Consider the following 12,830-nt stretch of genomic DNA (forward strand, 5'->3'; position numbering starts at 1 on the left):
GAGAGACCGGCGCGCTTGCCTAGTACGTTGTCAATCGCGTCGGCTAAACGTCGCGACGACTTCCTGGCGATAGCACGTCATATACGGAAGATTCTGCACCTAAGTTAGCATTCACTTACCGTGGAGAATTTGTCGTTATATCCAACGAATGATGAACGACTGCCCTGTTTTCGCGGCGGCGCGAGATGGCTGACATACGGTCTCCCTTGGATGGCCTTCGCTCCTGCTCGCTGAACGGATCCTTTTTCTTCGGGGCTGCGGTGTTCCGCGATGTGGTGCGCACGCGCGGTGGGGTAACTCCGAGTGAAAAAAGTGGAGCGCTGGCTCTGCTTTCGTTTGCACTGCGGCTGCCTGTTCTCTTAGAAGCAAAACGGAGTGCTCTTTGCTCAGCGTGCGTGAGTGATACATCGCCGTGTTCATGGCCGGTCTCCTACAGTTGAAGAAGGAGCGTACGGTACGTTTTATTCGATATTGTCCCAAAAATAGAACGGGCATTCTACTCTTTCTCGGAAGGGCAGAGTGAAAAGAACATTTCACTCTCTCTTTGCTGACAGAGTGAACAATGTATTTCACTCCACTAGACATTTTTAGAGAGCAAAACAATGCTTCGAAGAGTCGATCGGCCCCTTTACTCCTGCGATACCCTCCCCAGTTTTTAGAGTGTTGGAAGGAGCGAGGAAAGGAAACATGAACATGTACATTGGCGGCGCCTCAATTAAGAATCTCGCAGAATAGACGTAGGGAATCCTAACATCAAGGCACGTCTCCTTGTTAAGGTGAGGAACGTTTCTAAATTTGGGCCTTTAAATTACGGCCTAGCTCATCTTTCGATGACTATCGTTTGTAATGCGATTAGGATTCCAGCAATGCAGCATTTCTGAACTCAAGTTTCTGTAACCTCTGTAGTGGCTATTATGAGACTACCGTTGCTTTGTCTATATGAGACATACTCCGGTACCGTTCAACTTTGCTATACTACTTGCTTGGCAAGGTCCTGACGTCAGTCGTCGTCATGACGACTGTACTTCATTTCATTTCATCTTATTACCTTAAAGACCCCATTCGAGGTATTACATAAGGGGTGGGTAACATGTGGACACAAGAAAAGGCACGTGTTACATTGAAATACAAGTTTGAGCAATTTATATAAATTGTGAATGACATGTGATGGCAGCGACATTGAAGGGTAGGTCGTTCCAGTCTTTGGCAGCTCGAGGAAAACATGAAGATAGAAAAGTGACAGTTTGTGTTCGAGGACGAGAAACTTGGAGTTGATGGCTGGTGCACTGTGACATGCGTGAAGATGATGGCGTGATATACGGTGGGTGGCTTAGCGAGCTGAAAAAAAAATGTGATAAAGAGAGAGTGTTGCGATGCGACGACGAAAAGCAAGAGATGTCAAGCTGGATTCTGCCTTTAAGTGTGAAATGCTGATGTTATATGAATATGAAGGATGGATGAATCTAGTCGCACGATTCTGAACTGACTCGAGTGCATTGATCATATATGTTTGACGAGGGTTCCAGATGGCGGCGGCATATTCCAGTTGTGGTCTGACAAATTATTTGTATGCGAGTAGTTTGACGTGCTGTGGAGCATGACGAAGGTGACACCTCATGAACCCAAGCATCTTGTTCGCTGACGAAATTACGTTAGTCGCATGCGCATTCCAGGAAAGGTCGAGGGCCAGGGTTACGCCTAAGTACTTCAAGGCTAGAACTGATTCTACTGGGACGTTTGCAATTGTGTAAGTAGAGATACAAGGATTATGACGGCGGGAAATCAAAATACGTTTGCACTTGTTAGGGTTCAAGGCCATTTGCCAACGGTTGCACAACTCCTGCACGTTATTAAGGTCATTCTAGAGAGATGCTTGGTCAGAGATGTTAGTCGCAGTACAATAAATCACACAGTCCTCAGCCAACATGAGAATAGGACAAGATACATGCAGCGGAAGATCGGTAACGTATATTAGGAAAAGAAGCGGTCCTAAGACTGAGCATTGATGGACACCTGAAGTGACTGGGAGGGGTCCCGAGCAGAAGTTATTGACAAGGACAAACTGGGAACAATTATTAAGGAATTCCTTTTCCATTGTACGACGTGAGGATTCAAGTTAAATCTGGATAATTTTATTAGCAAGCGGTTATGAGGCACTGTGTCAAAAGCTTTAGAGAAGTCTAGAAAGATGGCATCGGTTTTTACGTTGTTATGAAGAATAACGTGGAGATCATTCAAGAAAATAGGTAGTTGTGTTTCACATGAAAGCCCTTTACGAAAACCATGTTGAGAAGGATGAAATAAGTTTACCGAGACTAAAACATTCATATACGCGAGTATATGACATGTTCCATGATGTTGCAAGGAACACTAGTTAATGCAATGGGGCGGTAGTTTAAGGGGGAGTTTTTGTTACCTGCTTTGAATACTGGAACGACCTTTCCAACTCTCCACTCATCCGGTAAGGCACCTGTAGACAATCATTGCGAAAACAAAGTGAAACATGCCGCGGATATATGCTTAGTATTCATTAGAATCTTTGGGTTAATTTCCTCTACACCAGAAGTAGTACATAATTTTTTTTTTTTCAGGTATTGATAGTATACCATCTATCAAAAATACAATGAGTGGCATATGCGGTGTTATGTAAGTAGGTAGTGGAGAGTCTGGAAGGGTAGTTTGTTTTGTAAACACGTAAAAAATACTGTCTTGAATATATCAGCGCACTCGCGGTCCGTGGCGGTGTCGCCTGCTGCATTCGTCACGCTGATAGTACGAGCTTCTTGGGGATTTGAAATTCGCCAGGACTGCCGAGGATTTCGAGTAAGTAGCTGGGATAGGTCGTCGTTATAAAAATATTTTAGCAGTGCGAACGGCACTCATGTAGGCGTTCTCTGCCATGTAGTATTTTGACCATGCCTCGGGACTTTTAAGACGCGTGGCTAGTCGGAAGTGACGTTTCTGTTGGTTTTCAAGCTGGTTTAGAGCTCTGGTTAACCATAGCTTATTTTGATTGGTGTGCATAGTTATTCTTGTTATATGTGTACGAGTTCAGTAATCTTGTTTTTAAATAGTGTCCACTTTTCTTGAGGCGAGTGCATATGGAATGATGCCTCAAAGGTTGAAAAGAAGTCGCCTTACTCGTAATTATTAGCTTAGTAGTTCCCTTTATCATATAGGCATATAGTTTTGTAGGATTTTTTTTTCGCGTGGGTTGAAAGGGGAAGGTGGTATGGATTACATTGTGGTCGCTTACCTCACGGAGGTAATTTATGGATGATAGACTGTCAGCATAACTGCTCGGTATAAGGTCTAGTATGATATATTTGTCTTTTGTAAGCCGCGTAGCCTCTAGCATAAGTTGATTTAGACTAAAATTAAGACACACATTAACAATTTCTTTGAGCATCATTCCCTATGATTAAAGTACAGTTGTTAGTCCAGTTGATTTGCGGATAATTAAAGTCACCAAAAAGCAGGATCTCTGCGTTAGGGTGCCTTTCACTAAGTTCGCTCAAGATATTATTAAGCTTATGCGATAAATCAAGAGTGTTATGTGCTGGTTTGTAACAAATCTCCAAGAGAACAGTCTGCGGTGAAGCGCGGCAGATTAGCCATTTTATTTCCAAGTCAGTCTCCATGGTTACAAAAGAGCACGATAAATGATGATGCGCGGCGATCAGCACACCACCACCTCGTGAGATTTTGCGGTCTTTCCGGTAATGGCGGAAATTAGGCAAGTCAACAAGAACCTTGGTGTCGGTAATATTGTCAGTCAGCCAGCCAGGCTTCAGTTATTATCAGCAAATTACTGTTAGGCGACAACACGATGTTAGACAATATATCGCGTTTAGAAAGGAAGGTGCGTGCGTTGCCCAAGATTACGGAAAATAAAGGTTCGCTCGCGTCGACATCGTAGGGCAAGGGGCTTTCCCGCGTCGCGTTGGCTGCTATTGCAATTCTTTCACACGCTGTGTGCGTTCTTCAAATACATAGCGCTTATTGCCCATGAACAGAGTTTTAAAGCGCAGGGTGTAAGGTGCAGATTTGCTGTTTGCGAATGAAACAAGGTGCTTGCGGGAAAATTGAACAGGACGTGTAAAATCGTCGCCAACTCTGAAGTACGTTCCTTTAAATTAGCGGCCGCTAGGAAGAACAATATGCTGTGTTTTATGAAAGGGGAACTTCAATATTATGAGGCGGTTACGATTAGCTGCACGGTTGCCCAAGCAGTGCGCGCGCTCGATTTCTTTCGGGTCAAGCATGATGCTCATATGTTTGCGGCAGTGGTCAATGATTACATCCTCCGATTGCGCGAACGACTCTGACCCTGAAAACTCATCAGTGCCATAAAAAATTAGATTGTTGCGCCGAGAATGGTTCTCGGCATCATCAAGACGCGCTTCGAGCCTCTGTACCGTGCGTGCTGTGCGAGCAGCATCACTCTTCAGGCTTTCTATATCAGAACGCAAGGGGATTAGGTTTTGGTAGTGGGTGTCCAGGTTATTCATGCGCACACTCAGATATGATATTGCTTTGTCAGTTTTTAGTAATTGAGACTTGAGGCCTTGAATCTCAGTGATCAGTTGGGATTGACCTGCGGATAGGCTCTGAAGTTCTGTCAACGGCTTGACTATCAGGTCCAGGGTTAGTTTCGATGTCACCCGCCAGCAACATTAAAGAGCGAATAGCATCACAACACTGAAAAACAATGGAAAGGCAGCAATGTGGGCCCAGCAGCTGCAGCAGAAAGTAAATACTTGAACGCTTTGTAAAAAGACTATTATTTACTAACCTGCATGACGAACATGAGCGGATTAGCTTGCTTTCTTGAAGCACAGCCGCCGGGCCCACAAAACGCCTCCGTCCGTGCCTGCTTTTTCATAGCTGATGGGCGAATTTATGTCGGTGGCGATGCGTATTCCGGTCGCAAGTCGAGTGATGCTGCCGGGTACAGTGACGCTGCCATGCACAAGAATGGTGTCAACGGTATGCAAGTGATGCTGTTCATGGGATGGTAGAACACAGTTCTATAGTAGTCGACGTGCAAGGCAGGATGTGCGTGGGGGACATGTGGAGAAACAGTAGCCAGGGAAGGGAGCAGTAGGTGGTGTTAGGGTTGGCGTCTGGCACCACGTGTTGAAAGGAATTTCAACCAACCATCTCACCCTGCCTCGTCGAAATGAGGCGTGTCTTCACCTGCTATTGTTGGCGTCCCGCTCCACGTGCGGAAAGAACTTTCTCTCATCCGACCTTCTTCTACCAGGCCTCATCGAAATGAAGCGTGACTTTCTAATTTGCCATGACCATTTCGAGTGTCTGCCTGTCTGCCGGAAGCCGCGCAGTGTACATGCCTCTTTTGTGTGTGTATGTGTGTGTGGGTGTGCGAGTTTAGAGAGGCCATTTTTGTCGAATTGGACCTAGAGGAGAACTTCCACGAACCCGCAACGTGCAGAAGAGGCGGGCAGGCGTCTAGAATTCCGGGAGGTGGGACGATCTCTTTCTTTCAGCAGGCTCGGTACAACCAGAGGAGGAGGGGCCCTCTTTCTGTGCCGGTCACGTGATGACAACGGAAGCAAGATCCCGCCCACGATTGTAGAGAGCCTATTTAAGGTACTCCGAAATGTACTCTTGAACACTTCATGCTTTTCTGAATTTCTTTCATCTACCTTTGAATAAACCGTGCATGTTTCGCACTAGAAATCGTCTCGCCCTTGCTTGGTCGCCATGGTCTACTGGATGCCTGCAGCCCGCCGTCAACGCCACGCTACCCAATAAGTAACGTCGGTCGAGCTTCGATAGGCAGGCGCCGCTACTTCTCGGCAGCGGTACGATACGCTACCCTGGAGTACACAACAGTGCCCAATCGTGTGAAGTTACACCCGCATGATGATCATTAGCGGATCAGCTTGCTGCGCTGAAGCACAGCAGCCGGGCCCCCACCGGCAAAGACGGCGATGACGCACTTACGGCGATAGAATGACGTGGATGGAACTGATAAAAGGCAGTATGATGACGATGAGATGATTAAACTTGAATGGTGACGTCGCTATACCGACGACAGCGTAACGACGTTGGTATGTCGACAGCGTAATGACGAAGGTATGACGATAACCAAATAGCAAAGTTGGCATGACGACGATGCACGACCATGACGGCATAACAACGATGGCATAACAACGGATGGATGATAGCGGCTGTGACGACAACGCAATGACGACGATGCCATTACAACAGCGGCGTAATCGCCACTGAATGACGACAGCATAATTACGATAGAATGACGAAGAAAGAATGACATCGTTCAAGCTACACTCAAGCTGCAGTATCCACAGCTTTTTCGCCGTCTCCCCTTGTTTCACAGATCTTTTTGTTTGGTGAAAATAGAAGACTGACTGACTGACTGACTGACTGACTGACTGACTGACTGACTGACTGACTGACTGACTGACTGACTGACTGACTGACTGACTGACTGACTGACTGACTGACTGACTGACTGACGGACTGACTGACTGACTGACTGACTGACTGACTGACTGACTGACTGACTGACTGACTGACTGACTGACTGACTGACTGAGTGAATCAGCGAGAGCGGTATGACGTCGACGGCATGAAGACAATGGGATGACAATAAAGCGATGACGATGGTGAAACGATGTGACGGCAATAAAAGGGCGACAATGTATGACGATGCCTGTGTTATCACGATGGCGGGATGACGACGGCATGAAGAGAGTGGGATGACGAAGCTGGTGTGACGATAGAACGATGACGACGGCATCACGACGGTTGCGTGACAATGATTGCATGACGACTGCATGACGACGATGGCGCGACGATGACGGAAGGATGAGAGTCAGGTGACAAAGCTAGAGCGATGCTGATGCCGCGACCACGGCGTCAACACGACCGTGAGCAGTTACCTAATAACTGGAGCTATTAGACAACTTAGATCAATGGCTTGACGTACAAGGCGTTATGACCGCGGCATGACGCGAAACAGATTACGAAGGTGGAATTACGATGACCGAACGACCACGGTGTCATCACGACCAAGAGTACACATCTATGGCCAGAAGTGCTAGATAACTTGGGCCACTGGGTCGGCGTAGGAGGATAGATAGATAGATAGATAGATAGATAGATAGATAGATAGATAGATAGATAGATAGATAGATAGATAGATAGATAGATAGATAGATAGATAGATAGATAGATAGATAGATAGATAGATAGATAGATAGATAGATAGATCAGCTCAAAACATATGCAGTAAGCAAGAAATGCTAATAGAATTAAAAGAACTACGCTCAGTGGCTCTGTTATCGCACAAGAATGGTTCTCTCGCCGATTCAATGAATGCTACGGAAACCCTATCCTTTATTATCGCGCTGAAGGCCGTGACAATGAGAAGGCCGCGAATGTTGTGCCACTGCGTGCCTATAATGCCACATTTGCGTAAAGAACAGTACGTTTAATTACTTCTTTCTTCTTACAATCTTGGCATCTATTACACCTGCCTTGCGTACATGATTGTTAGAGAACGCAATTATTTGCTGAATCATATGTTCGCAGCTTTACTGGGAGGGTAATACTTGTCTTTGAAAATCATCTTATGATGGCTTCTGTTCAATTTTGTTTCATTATATTTATATTTTCTAGAATTAAGTGTTCTGCCACCAAGTGGACGATCGCCGACCGAGCTCATTCTTGCCTAACCTTCTGGCTAACCTCTCAGTTTCAACCTCTGCTACAGACGCTGTTCATTTCAAGCAGTGATGTGTTACAACGTTACAAGGGACATAGAAACAGAGGGGTATTGACATAGATTAGTGTATATCATACCTCCCAAGCCAGAATGGATTTTGCAATGGCGTCCATGGTTAGTCCCTGAGTCATCTTCGACACGTCGACCGCAGTCTCGTTGTTCGCCAGCTGCTCGTCTAATTTCTCCAGAATGATGTCCACACATTCATTCATGATCCGTGATATAATCTTCATCTTGGAGCCCGAAAAACTCGGGTTCATGACGCTACGCACTTTTTTCCAATCATCTCCTGCACGGAAAGATAGAGAGAATGTGAGACCGGCGCTCACTTTGATAGCTTCTAGCACTAATTGCTTGTTTAACGATTAAATTATAACGTCCAGAAACCAGAGCGGATCAGTGAAAAACGCCGTAGTGGACGACTCTACTTTAGTTTCGACAAATTTCCCTTCTCTCACAGGCACGGAGCTCTTGGTATATGGCTTTTGGCACAACTACTCCATTAGAACGATGGCGCTGGGAGAGAGAGAAAGAGAAGAAGGAAAGGTATGGAGGTTAACCAAGGAAGTGCCCAGTTGGCTACCCTGCCCTTTGGGGAGAAGGAAAGGGAAGAGTAGATAAGGAGAGAAGAGAAAAATAGTCATGCACAGACAGTGCCATTAGTCCTGCCACCCGCATTCATCAGTAGAAGCTTTAGCTACTCAGGACTACTGGAACAAAAAAGTGATGGGAACATTGGTGCAGAGGATCGCCTGGGAATGCGTGACTTGGAAATATAGCCATCATGCATTGAAAAGTGGGTTATTCATGTGCGGTTATAGATATTTCTTAATATCCGCAGGCATTAGTCAAATTTTCATTCCGCTATACTCATGGAAAGCCATAGTTTACCAATCACGCTGCCTGGTGTGGTAGCCATTTTCTGCGCAGGGCCGACGTAGTTTTTTTTTCGAGCCTGCGTCAACGTATCGAAAATTAGGCTGTGGCTAAAGCTACATCCGACGTCTCCCTCCAACGTCCTCTACAGGTACGTTAGACAGATTCAGCACAGTTTAATGGAAGTACGTGCGGCGTATCAAGTTGGTAATGCGATGTTTCACGTTAGGATACGTCGGAGATAAGCAGGCTGAACAGCTAAGTGCGTTTCCCTCGCGTCATCGCTTATTCTGTGTGTGTTGTGATGCATCGCGCCTGTTGCGGCGCAGCCCACGCAGATCGGCGTGCTCACAATTGCTGTAACAACTGCCGCATCTGCTTTCATATCGTTACTTTCCGCTTTCATAGCAAGAAGAACGCATTCAATTTTGTGCCCTTCCCTCGATGCTATTACAACGCATGCTCATTACAGATAGAGAAAAGCTGAAATTACGCTTCTCTACTGACTCACTACGTCATTGGTGGAAATCCGTTCAAGTTGCAGCATTTCACAATTAGGAAGATGTCAAAAGCAAAAGTGCAATCCATAAATTAACAGAATCGTTAACTCACAAAAGAAGAGAAGCACAGCAATTATAGGTATATATGGTTAGCTCCGCTGACAACTCTTCAAGTTCCCCTCAGTTTTCGTTGGTCAAGAGGCGCGAGTGACCCTTTTTTTGCCGCTCAAAGGATTTATTTCTTTACACTTGTTCGAGTGCCTCCTTTAATTATACCCATAAGCAAATCACGAATATCTTTTTGTGAACTCGTAGCGCGTGTTACAGCGTCCTACATGATGTGGTTTGTTCTGCATGCGTCCAAAAACATTTTCGGCCGTGTCAGCATAACGTGCATGCATTAACTTTTATGCTTCCTCGTCTACTTAAAGCAATGAAGGCTGTATAGGTCGGAATCTGCGCAAACATGATTCATTTTTCATGAAACCAATTCATAAATCAAGTCATGCAGCATAAAACTGAAGATTTTGCAGTAAGGGTTCAATATTACAAGTCGAGAAGCTGTTGCAAGTCGGCCGTTTTGTTCGCATTGTGGAAGAATCTCCGTTTGCCCCACTGGGTGGGGTGGCCACCAATTCAATAATTTGCTCTTGGATATATATATATATATATATATATATATATATATATATATATATATATATATATATATATATATATATATATATATATATATATATATATATATATATATATACTCTTTTTTTCACTGCGATCGTTTGGCTGACGGGGCGAAAGGCCTTTTCGCCACTTACACCTCACAAGGCTACTTGTGACACCACAGGACGTGTGTCATCACTGCTACCGGACTGCTACACGCATTAGACCATTGGCTCACGCGTTCAAACAAGTTCCTTGCGCCGTTAATTCAATAGCATCATTTGGAGCAAAGGCCGCGTTCTACCTTTCGCTTCTCAAACGAGTGTTTTGCACGCGCCCAGTATAAGCACACTGTAGCGTTCTTGCTGAGCTGCTGTGCATAAACTCTGGTCTTTGCAGTCAAGGTCAAGCTAATGTTATTTGATAGTTCTCTGAAAGCTGACTAACGTCGATGGCTAACAAAGGTTGCGTAAATACAAGCTATGCGTACTGTGTGGCCTCCAATATTTATGCATTGACCCATCTTCAACCTCTACATTACAAGAGGGATATAAGAAAAAAAGGTAATGTGCTTGCTTTTACCCACTTTCATACGACGATCCCGTCTTCCTTGCTTCCCTCCATTTAAGGGCAAGTTCTTACTATTATTCATTACCTAGACATGAAATAGGATAATATTTTCATTGGCATTCCATTCGCCTACCTATGTTATAATTAGTTGTATATTGTGATAATAATTCATAATCTTCGCGGATGGCAGCTCGTAGCCTCGTAACCACGCTCACCAATACAACTTCTTAAACGGGCAGAATCTTGGAGGGCAAATATAATGGGAAATAAAGTACCGCCACGAATATCATAGCTATTTCATTACATGTTTTCATTTGAATTGGAGGTAAGTCTAGACGCCGACCGATCATGCGCACACGAGCGTGCTGAGACATAACTGAGACAGCAAAAAAAAAAAAAACACATGTCGCACATGCCTTTATACTTATGACGGCACTCTCAAAGCGAGCATTTATATTCTGAAATAAAGCTTTCGCATTACTTTATCTTCCAGATTATCCTTCAATGAATTGTAATGTCCACGTCTGTTAAGCAGTGCATTTACATGTTCATAATGCAGCCATTACAGCGACATATGTCACGCTCCTAAAACATTGTAATGTGCCGCGGTTCCATTTTTTCTTCTCTAGATGGGGTGAAGGTGACAGCAGCACAAGAAAACGGACAAATAAAAACAACGTTGCGTGTACGAAATATTCAGTATGATAACGATATGGTAGACAACAATTAGGCATGTAGTCAAATCAGCGACACATATATCCCCACTTATGAGGTCGTTCGGTAGCATGTGTTGCAACAGGTCTACTTATTTCACCTTTGCTAGCAAATATCGTGATTGCATGGCTAAGTTTAGGAAATCAACATATATCTCTGAGCGAGTGAGTGCATCAGTGGTACAGCAGAATGCTATAATAACGGCAAACGTATTTGAAGGTATCTTATTTCGTCACAACTTTACTAAGGGCCTGTTTATGTCGGTGTCAAGCTGCTTGAATTACTCGGTGTTCTTATCGTTATGAAATACAGTAGTTTGCATGCACGATGGTTCATAATTCTCCAGAACCGACTTTTCCTGCAGGTGATATGTATATTGCAGGTGAACTACCTCACATACAAATTGTCATGCAAAGCACCAGCGGCCACTGCGGACACATAACATCCTATGGCAGCGCTTGGTTTGCCAGCAATGGGCTGTATAACAGTGCAGACGTGTCAAAGCTCCTATATGCATCTTCACCAAAAAAGAGGTCAATGCAAACATGTGTAGAAACTGCTACAGAACTTTGAAATTTGTCACGTCGCGAATGTTGTGCCCCGGGCATTTTGCGACAGGAATACACAGTGTAGGTATGATGACCTCAAGGCATGGCGCCGCAGCATGATCCGATGTTACGAAAGAAATATTGATATGGCCGAACATATATATATATATATATATATATATATATATATATATATATATATATATATATATATATATATATATATATACGCAAACTCAAACAAAACCACCAAGAGTTTGGTTTAATCTTTACTGTACCTTTCAGTCCCACCAAACTAGTCTTGAAGGTTTCTACTTCCAGTATCATTGGCATCCTGTCGCGGAAAATGTGGGCTTCCCTGACAAGACAGTGCTTGATCATGTCCAGGTCAGCCACCACAATATACGGCATTTCGCCGACGTAAAAGCCGAAGAACTTCCCATACTTCTGAATCCATTTCGTTGTCACCTGCAGCAGAAAACATCGGGACATTCAGCAATTACCGACACGTCGCAGATGCAATTGGACGTTTATGAGAAAGAATGCCCTTGTATCATGATACATTCGCAGTGAATGCCCGGAAATAAGATATAATTCAATAAGCTGTATCCGCCTAATGACGGAGAACCTGTCATATCCAGTAACTTGCAGACTCTTTGTACTTAACTTAATTCCCTTTATTTCGGTGGGCGAGAAACAAAACACAATTCTTAAAAAAAATCAAACGTTGGCTCCTTGTGACGCTTCTATGCTTCGGAATGAAAACACTTTTCTGGCCACTTTCTTTCAGTAAAGAATTATTAAGGCATAAGTAAATTATGCTGCAGTTGGAGGCGAGCACTTTTAAAAGCAAACCATATGCACTGAACAAGCAAGCGACGGCAACACTCGACGCGACGGGTCGTCCCTCCCTTGTTTTTTGTGTTTCTTGCGTTCAGAAAAGACGAGACATGAAGAGTAACAAGTAGTGCTTACGATTTATTGGCCGCCTAACGAAACAGGCAGATTTCTAAAGTCATCATCAGTCAAACGCTATGGTTTGTCTCTGTGCATTGCCGCGGGGCCTTTCTCGGTATTATAGCAACCACAACAGTCTCTGTCGTTGCAACGCTAACCACCCGATCATCAGCCCTAACGTGGCGCTCAATCGTTTATCGGGTGAACCACGTGACGCAGCGCAGGAACCAT

The 12,830-nt window shown here is 44.5% G+C and overlaps 1 protein-coding gene across 1 annotated transcript in view; it reads right to left on the reverse strand.

The window, feature by feature from the left end:
- Nucleotides 1-12,830, reverse strand: part of LOC135917077 (cytochrome P450 3A6-like) — a 123,008-nt gene that overhangs the window by 39,479 nt on the left and 70,699 nt on the right. Inside the window, exons 3-4 of the mRNA XM_065450575.1 lie at nucleotides 11,921-12,110; nucleotides 7,852-8,063 (exon numbers count right to left, since the gene is read on the reverse strand). Of these exons, the coding sequence (XP_065306647.1) occupies nucleotides 7,852-8,063; nucleotides 11,921-12,110 (402 nt within the window). The remainder of the gene's footprint in view (nucleotides 1-7,851; nucleotides 8,064-11,920; nucleotides 12,111-12,830) is intronic.

The sequence above is a fragment of the Dermacentor albipictus genome, unplaced genomic scaffold, assembly GCF_038994185.2.
Source record: "Dermacentor albipictus isolate Rhodes 1998 colony unplaced genomic scaffold, USDA_Dalb.pri_finalv2 scaffold_19, whole genome shotgun sequence".
Classification (NCBI taxonomy): Eukaryota; Metazoa; Arthropoda; class Arachnida; order Ixodida; family Ixodidae; genus Dermacentor; species Dermacentor albipictus.